The sequence below is a fragment of the Colobus angolensis genome, unplaced genomic scaffold (assembly GCF_000951035.1).
Source record: "Colobus angolensis palliatus isolate OR3802 unplaced genomic scaffold, Cang.pa_1.0 Scaffold224, whole genome shotgun sequence".
NCBI classification, from domain to species: Eukaryota; Metazoa; Chordata; class Mammalia; order Primates; family Cercopithecidae; genus Colobus; species Colobus angolensis.
The window spans coordinates 5,472,995-5,488,389 of NW_012115422.1; the positions used below are offsets into that span (position 1 = coordinate 5,472,995).

The 15,395-nt window shown below is 40.5% G+C and overlaps 1 protein-coding gene across 1 annotated transcript in view; it reads right to left on the minus strand.

Annotated features, from left to right (window-relative positions):
- Nucleotides 1–15,395, minus strand: part of TTN (titin) — a 273,017-nt gene that overhangs the window by 51,396 nt on the left and 206,226 nt on the right. Inside the window, exons 254-275 of the mRNA XM_011944051.1 lie at nt 12,402–15,368; nt 11,751–12,071; nt 11,368–11,652; nt 10,970–11,269; nt 10,356–10,658; nt 8,617–8,892; nt 8,214–8,513; nt 7,819–8,121; nt 7,146–7,445; nt 6,493–6,780; nt 5,834–6,130; nt 5,443–5,745; nt 5,036–5,341; nt 3,860–4,147; nt 3,477–3,767; nt 3,099–3,386; nt 2,344–2,931; nt 2,152–2,256; nt 1,519–1,716; nt 1,131–1,427; nt 441–1,028; nt 47–349 (exon numbers count right to left, since the gene is read on the minus strand). Coding sequence (XP_011799441.1) covers nt 47–349; nt 441–1,028; nt 1,131–1,427; nt 1,519–1,716; nt 2,152–2,256; nt 2,344–2,931; nt 3,099–3,386; nt 3,477–3,767; nt 3,860–4,147; nt 5,036–5,341; nt 5,443–5,745; nt 5,834–6,130; nt 6,493–6,780; nt 7,146–7,445; nt 7,819–8,121; nt 8,214–8,513; nt 8,617–8,892; nt 10,356–10,658; nt 10,970–11,269; nt 11,368–11,652; nt 11,751–12,071; nt 12,402–15,368 — 9,495 coding nt within the window. The remainder of the gene's footprint in view (nt 1–46; nt 350–440; nt 1,029–1,130; nt 1,428–1,518; nt 1,717–2,151; nt 2,257–2,343; nt 2,932–3,098; nt 3,387–3,476; nt 3,768–3,859; nt 4,148–5,035; nt 5,342–5,442; nt 5,746–5,833; nt 6,131–6,492; nt 6,781–7,145; nt 7,446–7,818; nt 8,122–8,213; nt 8,514–8,616; nt 8,893–10,355; nt 10,659–10,969; nt 11,270–11,367; nt 11,653–11,750; nt 12,072–12,401; nt 15,369–15,395) is intronic.

Genomic DNA, 15,395 nt, shown 5'->3' on the forward strand with positions numbered 1-15,395 from the left:
TATTGGCATTCTGGAATGAATGGTATTGAAAAAGACAAATACTAACATGCTGCATCTTTCATTAGAACAGAATTTGAAGCCTCACTGGGTGGACCAATTCCTGCTCTGTTTTCTGCACTGACACGGAATTCATAGGTGCTTCCTTCTTGCAGTCCTGTTACTTTGCATCTGAGATCAGAAACTGGCGTTTTTATTGCTCTCACCCACCGCAGGCTTTTCTTTTCTCTCCTTTCTACATGATATCCTGTGATTTCGCTGCCACCATCATCCACTGGCCTTTTCCAGCTGACAGTGGCAGTGTTCTTAGTGACATTTGAGACCTCTGGTTTTTCAGGAGGGCCAGGGGGACCTGAAAAGGAAGCAAATTTATTAGAAATCCATGATTTCCTAAACTCTGCTATAAATGTTTCCATTTCAATTCCCTCACATGCTCTACATACCAAATCTGTCTACCATTTTGACAGGTTCAGACTGTACAGGTTCTCCTTTGCCATAGTGGTTTACAGCTGAGACCCGGAAGACGTACTCATTTCCTTGGATAAGTTTGGTTGCCACATGCCTGCAAGACTGAATATCTTCAGAAACCACTGTCCACAAAAGTCGACTGGTTTCTCTCTTTTCAAGTATATAGGACTTAATTGGTGAGCCGCCATCTTCCAAGGGAGGTGTCCATGTAAGTGTTGCTTTTTCAGCAGAAACATTACTAATTTCAATAGGACCTGGGGGACCAGGTACATCAAGGACTGTTACCTTCACATGTTCCTCCTTCGTGCCAAAAGAATTGGTAGCAGTGATGGTGTATTCACCGGCATCTTTTCTAGTGGCATACTTGATAGTAAGCATGGAAGATGTTGGGGTTGAAGTTATCTGAGTGATATCTGATGGTCTAATGTCTTTTCCTGCCTTGGACCAACTTGATTTTGGAAGGGGTTTGCCAAGAATGCTAATGGCATTCAAAACAATGGTATCCCCTGCTTTAATTGTTAGCCCATCTTTTATTGTGGGATCAAGGACAATTGTTGGTGCCTCTGCAAAGAAGAAAATACATTTTAATCAGAAAAGGAAGGAGGCTTAATTTGTTTTGTTTTGTTTTTTTTTTAAAAAGTACATAAAAAGTAAAATGGACCTACCATATTCATCCTTGCAAATAATGGTTCCTGTACTTTCTGATGGAGCACTGATAGCACCTGCTGTATTCTTTGCTCTAATTCTGAATTCATATTTTCCACCCTCAACAAGGTCAGTTACAGTAAAGGCACATTCTGGGACATTAACATGGTTGGCTTTCATCCAAGATTTGGAAGGTAGATCTCGCTTCTCCACTATATATCCAGTTAACTTATGACCACCGTCATATTTAGGTTCAGTCCAAATGAGAGTAACTGAATTCCTTGTTACGTTAATAACCTCAGGTTTTCCAGGAGGATCTAAAACATAAAAACAAAACCAGTCAAACAAATACCAATGTTTTCTTCATGTAAAAAATGCACATGGGTTTTTCTTCATATAATGACTTACCAATCGGGTCCAGTGCCACGACAGGCTCTGATGGTAGGCTTGGCTTGCCCACACCTGCTAAATTGATTGCCATAACTCGGAATTCATATTCAAGACCTTCAGTTAATCCTGTCACTTTAAAGTCTCTCATCCTTATCGGAGTCTTGTTAGCTCTCTTCCACAAAAGGCTGTTTCTTTCCTTGAACTCGAGATGATACCCTACAAAAGACCCAGGGCTGTATCAATTCACATACAAAGTATAAATGCAGCTTGATTTTACAATATATATGTGTTGCCCAAATTATTTATACATATCCATATATATTGAACAAGTAATCATTCTTGCTAGTATCTATGCTTTTATTACCTAAGCATAGTGCCATTCTTTTTCCTCTTGGAATATGCATAGTTGTTGTCTTTTTTGTTGAACAATTTTAACTTACAAAAATAGATATTATAATTAAGAAATACTTTATTAACTATTACATTAGGAGATTTTCAATAAAATTAAACATTAACCATATGTACTGAAAGAAAAACACATTTCTGTATAAGCAGATAATGTTATTGATAAGCACACATTCCACTGTTCTCAGGGAAATATTTGTGAGGAATCTTGATGTAAAAGCTGTAGGGTAAGAATAAACAAAATACCTGTAATTGGAGAGCCACCAGTTCTCCTGGGGTCAGTCCAAGTTAGAGATACTGAATCGTGTCTGACCTCCACAATATTGGGAGGTGGGGGAGCATCAGGCACATCTAGAAAAAAGTAGATAATGCAAGATTTATAATAAGCCTCCTCAAAACCATGTTTTGCTTCATGTCTTCTGAATTTAAGACACTTACCAAATGGATGTCTAGCAACAATTGGCTCTGATTTCAGGCCTTCCCCGACGCCATATTTATTTTCGGCACTGACCCTGAAGGTATATTCCATGCCCTCATGAAGTCTGGTTACTCTAAAGGTGGTTTTCTGGACAGCTGAGGCGCACGTCACCCACTTGTTGTTCACAGAATCCCTCTTCTCTAGGATATAGTTGGTGATTTCAGAACCTCCATCATCCTTTGGAGGAGCCCACTTTAAGGTCATGGCTTCTGCTGTGACTTCATCAAATTTGATTGGTCCAGTAGGGATGCCAGGCTTGCCAACAACCTTTATGGAGATAGTTCCTTCCTTGGTGCCAGCAACATTCTTAAGTGTGATTGTGTATTTTCCAGCATCAGATTTTTGGCAATCATATACTATAAGAGTTGTGTTAACTGCAGATGACTCAACACTGACTCTAGTGTCAGTTGCTAGAGGATCTTCCCCTTTCTTCCAGGAGACTGATGGAGCTGGCTTGCCTTTTATGGGGATCTTAAGCCGGAAGTTGCTGTTTTCTTTAGCCAAGTAGCACAAATCAGGTAGACCCTTTAAGTCAAGATCAGGAGCCACTGTAAAATAGCAGAGATAAATTACGGTTATTTTTAAGGCCAGGTAATTAACTTTTTCACGTACTTCCAGCTTTTAATGGATTTTTAGATAAGGTAGTGAGTAGGACACAAGAGTGCGCTTTTGATGACAATAAAGGAAAAATGAAGATGTGTGGATAGAGCCTTACCAACATCATCCCTTGCCACAACAGTGACTTCGCTTGGGGTTCCTTCTCCATTTTCATTCTCAGCACTCACTCTGAAGGTATATTCCTTCCCTTCAGTCAGATCTTTTGCGGAGTACTGTAGGCTTAAGGATTTCATAACTCGTTGCCACTTATTTTCTTCAGTCAGGAAATCAACTACATATCCAATAATCCGACTTCCACCATCACTATGAGGCTTTTTCCAGCCAATGCTACAAGATGACTTAGTTACAGACCTCACTTTCAGGTCCACAACTGGTCCAGGAGTTTCTAAAGCAAAGGAGAAATGATAAGTGTAAGCCCCATATAGCAAAGGAAGGATGTCACTCAAAATGATGGGATGATGTTTCCTTTGCTTACGGGAAGCTTTGACAGCATCACGAGTTTCACCGGGATCACCAATGCCATACTCATTTTCAGCAAACACTCGGAAGAAGTAGGATTTTCCCTCCTCCAAATTAGATACTCTGAAGCTTGTTTTGGAGCACTCAGTTGTCACTGTAGACCAGGATTTCCTCTCTGCATCACGTTTTTGTACCACATAGTTTATGATGGGGCTTCCACCATCAATAATGGGAGGCTCCCAGGTAACATAAGCAGAGTCTTTGGCTATTTCCTTAACAGTCACATTGACAGGTGGCCCAGGAGTATCTGGATAAACAGTGGGTAAATAAGAAATGAATGTGTAAAAAATACATATACTATTTTGAAATATATATGATTCTTTTTTGAAATAGACTTACCAAGCACTTTCACAACAATGGTATATTCCTTTTTACCACAGCTGTTCTCCAGGGTTAAGATGTATTTTCCTGCATCATATTTGTTCACATTTTCACAGCGCAAGAAAGTGTCAAAGTCAGTTGACTTTATGTCCAGTCCAATCCTGTCTCTTAGATTGACATTAGGTTTAGACCAAGTAATCTTTGGAGGTGGGCGTCCTTTTACTGGTACATAGAGTCTCATAGTGACTCCAGCACGTAATATGAGTGTCTTCCTTAAGTCCGCATCAAGTTCTCCCTCAGGTGGAACTGTTTAATTTTGGGTGAAGAAAGTTAATTAAAAATTTAATAGTCAAATGTATTTCCAAGGACTGGCCTTATCACTCCTAAAATACATTTATTTTCTAGAGCTGATTTCTTGTTCTTTAAAACTTCCTTAATACAATCCTCAAAACCATTTTTCTATTCTGTACTAATTGTTGATCTTTCCATTTTCCACTATGCTTTAGGTTTAACCAGGTTTTCCCTGGAGGATCGGTACCTCCTCTTTCATGAACCTTATGTACTCTGAAATGCTACATATACTAAAAGGAAAGTAGATGATTGATTTTTGGCTCCCTTTCATTCCTGTTTTTTCCTTTCTATATTCCATGAAGGTATTCTGCCACATATTCTAGCTCTCTTTATTATTTCATAGTAGGAAGAAAAGTACCTGGAGGATGACATATAATATCAAGTAATTCAAATAAAGGGGAAATTATCATGGAGAATAAGCAAATATGAAAAATAAGAAGAAGGGAAATTAAGATGGAGAGCCCACCAATCACATACTTAGGGAGATGGTGGATTGGAAAACAGAAACCCTAAGAATAGTAAATAGCTCATTACTTAGTTAAAAGGCCTCTTTATTTGTAAAATAAAATTCTTACATTCCAATAAAATTCTCTCATTCCATGTCTTTTGAAGACATGAAATTCTTATATATATGAAAAGCTTTTCAAAACCACAAATCATTTACATTTGATTTGCCTGTTCTACAATACCATAAAGTACCCATCCAGCTCTCCTAAAAAGTACTCCTGGAGTTACCAAGTCTACACCTTGTAAATAAATTAATCTACTTAAGGGAGTTCTATTCTCCCTCTTAGCATATGATTAATAAGAAAAGCCTTAGGTATTCCCCCTAGTAATACTTACTTAAGATGTCCTTGGGATAGTGTTTATCTGGCACATCACTGGGGTCACTGTATCCAATCTTATTAACGGCATACACACGAAATTGATACTGTGTGTCTTCCATCAGGCCAGTAACCTCAAAGCGGGTTTTCTGTAGATTCTGTGGTAAGTTGCACCTCACCCAGTTATCGGAGTCAGCCCGTTTTACTTCAACGAGATAACCAATGATAGGGCTGCCGCCGTCATAGGCTGGCTTGCCCCAGGATAGACTCACGGAGCTACGAGTTGTATCATATACTTTAGGGAAAGCCGGTGGGCCAGGAGGATCTGAGAAGAAATAATGATAGGAAATTTTCATTCAAACCTCCTTCCTGGGTGTTTCATGCTGCTTTTAACACAGGATATGGATCTCGTTCATGAACACTTACACTGAGGGTCCCGAGCATAAGCGGCCTTGGATGCGTCACTGGGTTTGCCTGGTCCAGCTTTATTTATAGCTGTAACACGGAACTCATATTCGGTACCTTCTTGAAGACCTGTTGCTTTTAATGTTCTTTCTATAATAGGTTTTCTGTTGACCTTAGTCCAGTTAACAGCCTGGGTTTCCCGCTTTTCAAGCAAATAGCCGGTGATGGGTGAGCCGCCATCATCTGCTGGTGGCTTCCAGCTGACTGTCATGTGATCTTTGGTTATGTTGCTAATAACAGGAGGATCACAGCGTCCTGGTGGGTCTGCAGAAATTGATTGAAAAGTTAATTTCCCAGACTAAAAGGTAATATTTAAAAAGTAAAATGAAAAACCACCAGGACATGTTCCTACCGTATGGGTTTTTGGCAATTGCTGGTTCAGTGAAGACTGGATCGCCTACTCCATATTTATTTTCAGCACAAATACGGAACTGATACTCATGGCCCTCTATAAGTTTCTCCACGCTGCAGCTGGTGATAGGCACAGTTGCAGAGACTTGAGCCCAGTTGGGCCTGCTTGTTTCACGTTTGTCAACAATATAGTTGGTGATTTCTGAGCCTCCATCTTCAAGAGGCGGTTCCCAAGAAAGCATTGCACGATCTGAATACATTTTGTTGATTTTAACAGATGCTGGAGGACCCGGTTTATCTGAAAGAATAAGGAAGAAGAGTGAAGTCTTTCACTAAAATATGTGGAATGGGGAATAGAATATAGAGTAGAGGTCTGGAGACCTGGACTGCAGTCTTTCTATTGTCAATTTCCTATATGACCTAGGAGATTAGTTAATTTTTTAGAATCTTAGTTTCTTCATTTGTAAAATTGGGTAATTGAAACGTGATTTTTCTAATGCTCTTTTAAACTCTAAAACATGGTTCTGTCATAAGAATAATTCTGTGCATAGAAAATATACGTTAGAATATGTATGTCTTCTCCCACATTATTTTGTAAATCCTATTTACGTCCCATTAACCAAAGTAAAATATGGGATTCTAATGAAGTTTATTAGTTACCTAACACTTTAAGCTTAATGGTGGCTGACTTAGAACCACTTGAATTTTCAGCGGTAATGGTATAGTCTCCCGAGTCCTTCCGGTTCACGCTGAATAGCTCCAAGGTGCACAGATTCCGCTGCATTGCCATCTTTATGCCTTCTGCTGGTTTTAGCAGTGTTCCATCTTTCTTCCAAGAAACCGTTGGCATTGGTTTACCAAAAACAGTAGCATCCAAGCAGACATTAGTTCCGGCTTTCACAGTAAGCAGTGATTTCATAGCCACACTTAGGTCTATCCTGGGAGGGACTGGAAAGAAATAAGATAAAGGACTTAATATATGCAAAGCTATATTATGTAATCCTTATTAATAATAGTGGGAAATTCATATGCTGCCTCTTCCAAGAATGGCATTTTAATGTTATTTCATTTTGCATATTTTTAATAGACAAATAATAACTGCATTATTGAATAACTATTGAAATTATATTGTTGCCACAGTTGTGTATCCTGCTTTTATTATGATTCTCCATAATCATAATGTTTGTGTCTATATATAAAATACCATTTTATTTTTCCTCTTTTCCTTAGGTGTGTACTTAGTTGTTGATTAGGAAAAATGACCATCATGAATGCTGTTACATCTTTGCCTATAATACTCAGCAGAATCTTACCATTTTCTGCAAGGATAGTCACTGGATCAGAAGGTTCCGAAGGTGGGCTAATGTTTACTGCGGTCCTGGCAATAGCTCTAAATTGATACTGGGCTTTCTCTTCTAGGCCAGTAGCTGTGTACTCTTCCTGGGGAATCTGGTGAGGTGCAGTATTGCACCGTACCCATTTATCAGCAGGAAGTTTGCAAGCTTCTACGAAATAACCAATAATTTTACTGCCTCCATCATGCTTTGGACGTGCCCAGATCAGAGATACAGTACTCTTGGTGACATCAATAACTTCAGGTTTCCCAGGAGGATCTAAAACAAAAAGAGGTACACTCACCATTTATCTTACTAGCAGAAGTTTAAACTTCCATATTTCACATTATCATCCCTGCTGCTAAGTAACAAGCTCAACAGGATGACAATTATCCCATTTTAATAATTGTCCAACTAGTATGCACTTTTGAGTCCTTGCTGTATGCTTTAAAGGAAATTATATGTCCTTTTCTTTTTTTAATATGTCATCTTCATTGTAAGAGATAGAACATATTCTTGAACGGGAGTTGTAATCTTCAGATCTCTACTACTGTCTATGTCTTGAAGTCCAAATCTTAGACTCTGAGATTTAAATATGCCTCCATAATACTAAAACAACAACAACAACAATAAAAAAAACCCCAAAACTTACCAACTGGCATTCTTGCAGTTACATATTCTGTGGGTTTGCTGGGTGGGCTGGATCCAGCTTTGTTTAAGGCATAGATTCTGAATGAATACTCAAGACCTTCTACAAGGCCAGCACAAGGATATTCAGTTGACCGGACAGGAGTATCATTGGCTTTCACCCACAGCAAACTGTTTCTTTCCTTGCGTTCAATCAGATAACCAGTAATGGGGCTCCCTCCATCACTGTCTGGTCTGTCCCATGCAACAAAAATACAGTCCTTGTTGACTTTGGTGACTCGTGCATTCTTTGGTTCACTAGGAACACCTGGAGATGAAGACAAGGAAAATGTCAGTTTTTACATTCAGTAACAAACTAGAAAGAAAACATAACTTTTTTTCCCCTTCACAAAAACATACCAAATGGGAACTCCGCAACCATCTTTGGAGATGTGAGAGGCTCTGAGATGCCAAATCGGTTTTCAGCACGGACCCGGAAGATGTACTCCTGGCCTGGGATCAGCTTTCCAACCCTGCAGGAAGTTTTTGTGACTGAAGCTAGAGCCGTGACCCAGTCCCCTCGGCTTACATCACACTTCTCCACTATGTAATTGGTGATGTTACTGCCTCCGTCCTCCAGAGGGATGTGCCACGACAGGGAGCAAGCGTCGGCGTCTATATCAGAAATGTCAAATGGAGGCTGAGGGGGGCCAGGGGCATCTGCATGAACCAAGAGGAAAGAAATGTAAGAACAAGGATCTGATGGGTAAAAATGTTTCAGAGTTTCATATTTAGATGGCTGTTTGTCTAATACTTAACTCACCCATGACTACAACTTTGATTTTCTGAGTGTCTGTCCCAGAACTGTTCTCTGCTGTGAGGCTGTAGTAACCACTGTCTTTTCTAGTCACATCTTTTATGATCAGAATTGAAGAGCTGTCTGCTTTATGCACTGCCAGGTGGCTGGATGTGACAACTTCATCTTCTCCTTTTTTCCATTTACAGGTGGGATGAGGCTTTCCATACACGTGGGCTTCAATTCGGAGTTTTTTCCCAGCTTTGATAGTAATTTGCTCTGGCATAAGGATCTTTGGTGGCACTGAAAGTAAAATGAAAAGATATTAATTTTGGGAAGGTGGTTAAGTTTCTTCTGGTGGAGAACTATACTGGTTCAAATTAATGCTTGTATTACTACCAATTTTTTTTTTTACTTTAAGTTCTGGGATACATGTGCAGAATGTGCAGGCTTGTTACATAGGTATACACGTGCCATGGTGATTTGCTGCACCCATCAACCCATCATCTGCATTAGGTATTTCTCCTAATGCTATCCCTCCCCTAGCCCCCCATCCCCCTGACAGATCCCAGTGTGTGATGCTCCCCTCCCTGTGTCCATGCGTTTTCATTGTTCAACTCTCACTTATGAATGAGAACATATAGTGTTTGGTTTTCTGTTCTTGTGTTAGTTTGCTGAGAATGATGGTTTCCGGCTTCATCCATGTCCCTGAAAAGGACATGAACTCATCCTTTTTTATGGCTGCATAGTATTCTGTGGTGTATATGTGCCACATTTTCTTTATGTAGTCTATCACTGATGGGCATTTGGGTTGGTTCCAAGTCTTTGCTGTTGTGAACAGTGCCACAATAAACATACATGTGCATGTGTCTTTATAGTAGAATTATTTATAATCCTTTGGATATATACACAGTAACGGGATTGCTGGGTCAAATGGTATTTCTGGTTCTAGATCCTTGAGGAATCGCCACACTGTCTTCCATAATGGTTGAACTAATTTACACTCCCACCAACAGTGTAAAAGCGTTCCTATTTCTCCGCATCCTCTCCAGCACCTGTTGTTTCCTGGCTTTTTAATGACCGCCATTCTAACTGGCATGAGATGATATCTCATTGTGGTTTTGATTTGCATTTCTGTAATGACCAGTGATGATGAGCTTTTTTTTTTATATGTTTGTTGTACAGCCAACATTTTTAAAAACACAGAATAGGGTAGAAAACATGAGAGTGCACATGATAATGAATGGGTATTGTTTCAGGAAATGTTTTTTAGTTATCTATGTGTTTGTATAAGTTTATTTACTGTGTGTTGTCGGCCCACCCACGTGTTTGAAAGCCACTGTTCTCTGTTGTTTTTCTTTTTTTTTTTGAGATGGAGTCTCGCTTAGTCACCCAGGCTGGAGTGCAGTGGTGCGATCTCGGCTCACTGCAAGCTCTGCCTCCCAGGTTCACGCCATTCTCCTGCCTCAGCCTCCCAAGTAGCTGGGACTACAAGCGCTCGCCGCCATGCCTGGCTAATTTTTTTGCATTTTTAGTAGAGATGGGGTTTCACCGTGTTAGCCAGGATGGTCTCGATCTCCTGACCTCGTGATCCACCCGTCTCGGCCTCCCAAAGTGCTGGGATTACAGGCTTGAGCCACCGCGCCCGGCCTCTCTGTTGTTTTTCAAGTATTTATAGAGCTAGATTCCTCAGGGAGAAATGTCTACATATAAAAGAAATTCTAATAAACTTAGCACATGACATAAATGAAGCAACGACTACTTACACAGTTGTTCTTTGGCTTCATACACTCCTTCAGCTTCTCTTGGCAAACTGACTCCAACAGCATTTCTGGCCGCTACTCTAAATTTGTATTTCTTTCCTTCCTTTAGGCCAGTGACAACAAGGCTGAGATCTTTTACCACTGAGTACTCTGTCCAGCGATCTGCAGGCTGCTCTTCTTCTCTGTAACTAATGATGTAGCCATCGATTTTAGCACCTCCATCACGCAGGGGAGGTAACCAGGCTAAGGTGGCACTGTTCTTTGTCATTTCAGTCACTTCTAATTTCCTTGGGGGATCCGGCTCACCTAGAAGAAAAACATGATGTATAAAATTACCTCGGTAACCTAATCAAATCCCCTTTGTTTATGTACATAAGAGTTTTAGTAAGTCATTTGCTCCAATGCACATAGAACCTGTAGTTCAGTACATTAAAAGTAAAACATGTAAGATGAGACAGATCAAAAAAGTGTTTCATGAGTGAGATAGATATTTATTACACTATTTGGGTCTCTACAAATGAAATCTCTTTCAGAAGTGGATTAAAACGGTATTAGTATCTTGACCTTGCTGAAACAGGAGGCTGGAGTTAAAAGGAGGAAGAAAGCATAATACTTACTTAGAGGATCTGATGCAAGCACTGGTTTTGGGACATCTGTTGGGACGCCAGGGCCATATTCGTTGACAGCAGTTACTCTGAAGTAATACTCATTCCCAGGGACAAGATTGGTTACTTGGAAGCTTGTTTTCTTAACCTCTGGGGTAACGGTCGACCATGTCTTTCTGTCTGCCTCACGTTTCTCCACAATATAATGTGTCACTTGGCTCCCACCGTCGTTTTCAGGAGGGGCCCAGGACACATGGCATGATGTTTTAGTGACATCTGAAACTTTCAAATCAGACACAGGTCCAGGAGTGTCTGTAAAGAGTCATAAAATCAGATATACACATCTCCTCAGCATCCCTATTAACAAATTCGTTTTTGAAGTGGGAGGGAGAAGCATTTTAGTAACCCACCTAATACTCTGACATTTACGAATACAGCCTTTTCTCCTGCTGGGTTCACAAGTGTTAAGGAATATTTTCCTGAGTCATCACGGGTAGAATTGGGGATGACAAGGAAGGCCATAGTGTCAACCAGATCAACTTGTCCTTTTCTGACCACATTATCAATGCCCACTTTTCGCCAAGTGACTTTAGGGGCTGGTCGTCCTCTCACTATAGCAAAGAGACGAATAGGGCATCCTGCTCTCACTGTGACCAGTTTTCTCATGCTGGCATCCAAATCAATCTCCGGAGGTTCTGCAAATGACATTAAGGTCATTAATTGATATTTCAGAATGTGGGGAAATCATAAGAAATTAAGTGTGAATGAATCACATGCTAAAGGAAGGACTTACCTAGTATTTCTTTAGGTTTGATAGCTTCCTTTAGCTCTGCAGGGCGCCCAATACCAACTTGGTTTTGGGCACACACCCTGAACTCATATTCCTGGTTTTCATCCAAGCTAGTAACAGTGAATTCCTTGCGTACAAGCTGTGCTGCAGCATTACACCGTTTCCAGCCTTCATCAGGAGATGCATCTGCTATTTTTGGTCTCATTTCCACAACATATCCAATGATCGGTGCACCGCCATCATAGACTGGTTTTCCCCACGCAAGAGTTATGGAATGTTTGGTTGTATCAACCACTCTGAAATTGGTTGGTGGACCAGGTGGCTCTGAAAATAAAATATAAGAATAGATATACATATGTTTAACTACTAATACTGATACTTCAATGTGTAATTTTATATAGCCTAGTCTCAGTTAATCAAATATAGGTCGTCCAATTTTTCAATTAGAGTCCTCTTTATTTTCCTTCATAAAAATGAGAATCTACTATTGTTTGTACCTTTTAGGTATTTTGGTAAAAGGTCTATTTGGAAAAATATTTGCTAAATACAGTTTTTATGTTATGGATTTAGATGTTACATTAACTTATTTATCAAATACTTCTGTGCTTGAGATTAAGAGTTGATGTAATATCAGAAAAAACAAGGACATCCTACCTATGGGGTCTTTTGCCACCACTGGTCTTGAAGGCAAGCTTGGTTCTCCAATTCCAATTTCATTTTCTGCCTTGACACGGAACTGATATTCATGGTCTGGGAGGAGATTCTGTACTTTCATACGTCTCTCAGGGATTGCACTCTTGTTAACAGGTACCCATCGTGTTGAATGCTTTTCCTTTTTCTCCAAAAAGTATCCTGTTATAGACTTTCCACCATCATATTCAGGTGGATTCCAAACCACAGTCATCTCTTCTTTGCTTACTTTAGTGACTTCTGGGGGATCAGGGCGTCCAGGTTTATTATACTTGGTTTTGGCTATGACTGGTTTACTTTCTGTTGGAGGCCCTGTGCCTATTTTATTTTCTGCACGGACTCTGAAAATATATTCATTTCCTTCTATGAGACGTGTTACTGTAGTACCAGGTGTCAAGACAGTAGCAGAATAGGTAGACCAAACCATTCGCTTTGTCTCACATTTTTCTAGAATATAATTTTGGATTTCACAGCCGCCATCATCTTCTGGTGGATCCCAGCGAACAGTACACCTATCACTGGACACATCAGCAATTTTCAGATTTCTCACAGGACCAGGCTTATCTAAAACGTTGACAGTGGCATAGGCCACAAAACTGCCAGCTGTGTTAGTTGCCGTAACTACATATTTACCCCCATCACTTCGCTTTGCTTTGGTAAGAGAAAATTTAGATGAATCAGCACTGGTATCAATCTTGACCCTTGGTGATCTTGTAAAGTCTGTAGCATCTTTGTCCTTGGTCCATGAAACTTCTGGGAATGGTTTGCCTCTAACCCCTGCCTCAAGCCTAATGGTGTCCCCTGCTTTGACAGTTAGGACCCCACTTAATTTCAGATCAAGTACTGGTTTTTGTAAGTCTTCTTTAACAACAACTTCCTCTGTCTTCACCCAGTCACTTTCCCCACCTTCATTCTTCGTTTGCACTCTGAACTCATAAATCTGGTTTTCAACACATCTGTCAACCATGTAGTGAGTTTCTTTAATGCTTCCTTTATGCACTCTTTCCCAGTCATCGGAGCCCTTCAGCCTTCTCTCAACATGATATGAGAGATTTGGACTGCCACCATCATAATCAGGCCTCCGCCACTTTAGGTAGACAAATGTCTTTCCTTTATCCGCAATGTGAAGGTTTTCAGGCTCACCTGGTCTGTCAATAGGGTTAATAGCCAGAATGGGAGTTTTTGTTTCGATGGTCGGCCCAACACCTACTTTATTCTCTGCACAAACTCGGAAATAGTATTCATTGTTGGCTAAAAGATTGGCCTTGATTAATCGTTTAGTGACATCTGACGCAACAATTGACCAGCCTTTCTGGTTTGGTTTGCGATATTCTACTATGAAGTTTGTTATTTCTGAGCCGCCATTATCTAGTGGGTTTTCCCAAGAAATTGTACAGTTCTCTTTGGTTACATTGGTAACCTTCAAATTCTGGCAAGGCCCAGGTCTGTCAAGGACGTTAACAATGGCTGAACCTTGGGCATGTCCACTGCTATTCTTAGCTGAGATGATATACTTGCCATGATCAGCTCTAACAGCTTCTTTAATTTGTAACTCAACACGAGGTAGATCCTGAATAATGTCCACCCTCTTTTCTCGGACCAATACTTTGCCTTCCTTAGTCCAAGTTATGTCTGGTGCAGGTCTGCCTTTGACTCGAGCTAGAATGCGGATAGTTTGGCCTACTCTCACGGTAATAACATCACGACAAGTAACATCAAGTTCTACTTCTGGAGGATGAAGGATATCTTTTGCAATCACAGATTCTGCTAGTTCTCTTGGCTCACCCTCTCCTACAATATTAGCTGCCTTTATACGGAATCTGTACTCATTTCCTTCAATTAGTCCAGGTACTCTAAAGGCACATTGCCTAATGAGTTCATCTTTATTAATCCTGTTCCATTGTGCTGTGCCAGGTTTCTGACATTCCACGACATATCCTAGAATGGGGCTACCACCATCACTGAGAGGCTTTGTCCACACCAAATCAGCTGTTTCTCTGCTCTTGTCTTTCAGTTTAGGATTAATAGGTGGTCCAGGTGGTTTGATGGGACGGCAAGCTTTTATTGGATCGGAACTTGGGGATGGATTGCTTAATCCTGCAAGATTTTCAGCAAAAACCCTAAACTCATATGTATTTCCTTCATAGAGTCCAGTCACTCTGAACTTAAGGTCAGCAACAGGCGTTTTGTTGACCCTCACCCATTTGCCAGTTACTTCTCGACGTTCCACATAGTAGCCAGTTATTGGACTGCCACCATCAGATTTTGGCAGGGTCCAAGACACTGTTGCCGCATTTTCAGTAATGTCAGTAACCACTGGTTTACCAGGAGGAGATGGAGGACTAAATTTATGCTTAGCAACAGTAGGTGTGGAGTCAAGGGGAGGACCAACACCTATCTTATTCTCTGCTTTAACTCGGAAAACATATTCACAGCCCTTCTGCAGATGTGGGATTTTCAGCTTTGTCTTACTGCTTCCCGAAGAGACAACACCCCAAGTGTCTTTCCTTGTATCTTGTTTCTCAACAATATAATTTATCACAGGGCTTCCTCCATCATCCTTAGGTGGCTGCCATGAGATAGTCATGTGTTCAGGAGTAACATCCAGAATATGAATAGGACCTGTTGGTGGCCCAGGAACATCAAGAACAGTAAGATGTACGGCTACTGTTTTGCTACCAGCTGCATTGGAAACTGTGATTTGATATTCTCCAGTGTCTCTCCTTAAGCAGTTCTTAATGGTAAGTACTGATGAGAAGTTGTCTGTTTCAACTGTGTAGTGCTCATCGGTTTTAATCTCACTCCCATCGGTTGTCCACTTTGCGGTAGGAACAGGCACACCTCTTATAATAGCAGGGAATCTGACTGTGGTTCCAGCCTTTACCACAAGACCTTCAATTAATTTCACATCTAGCTCCACAGATGGAGGCACTGAAAAGTAAACATGAAAAAATTAGA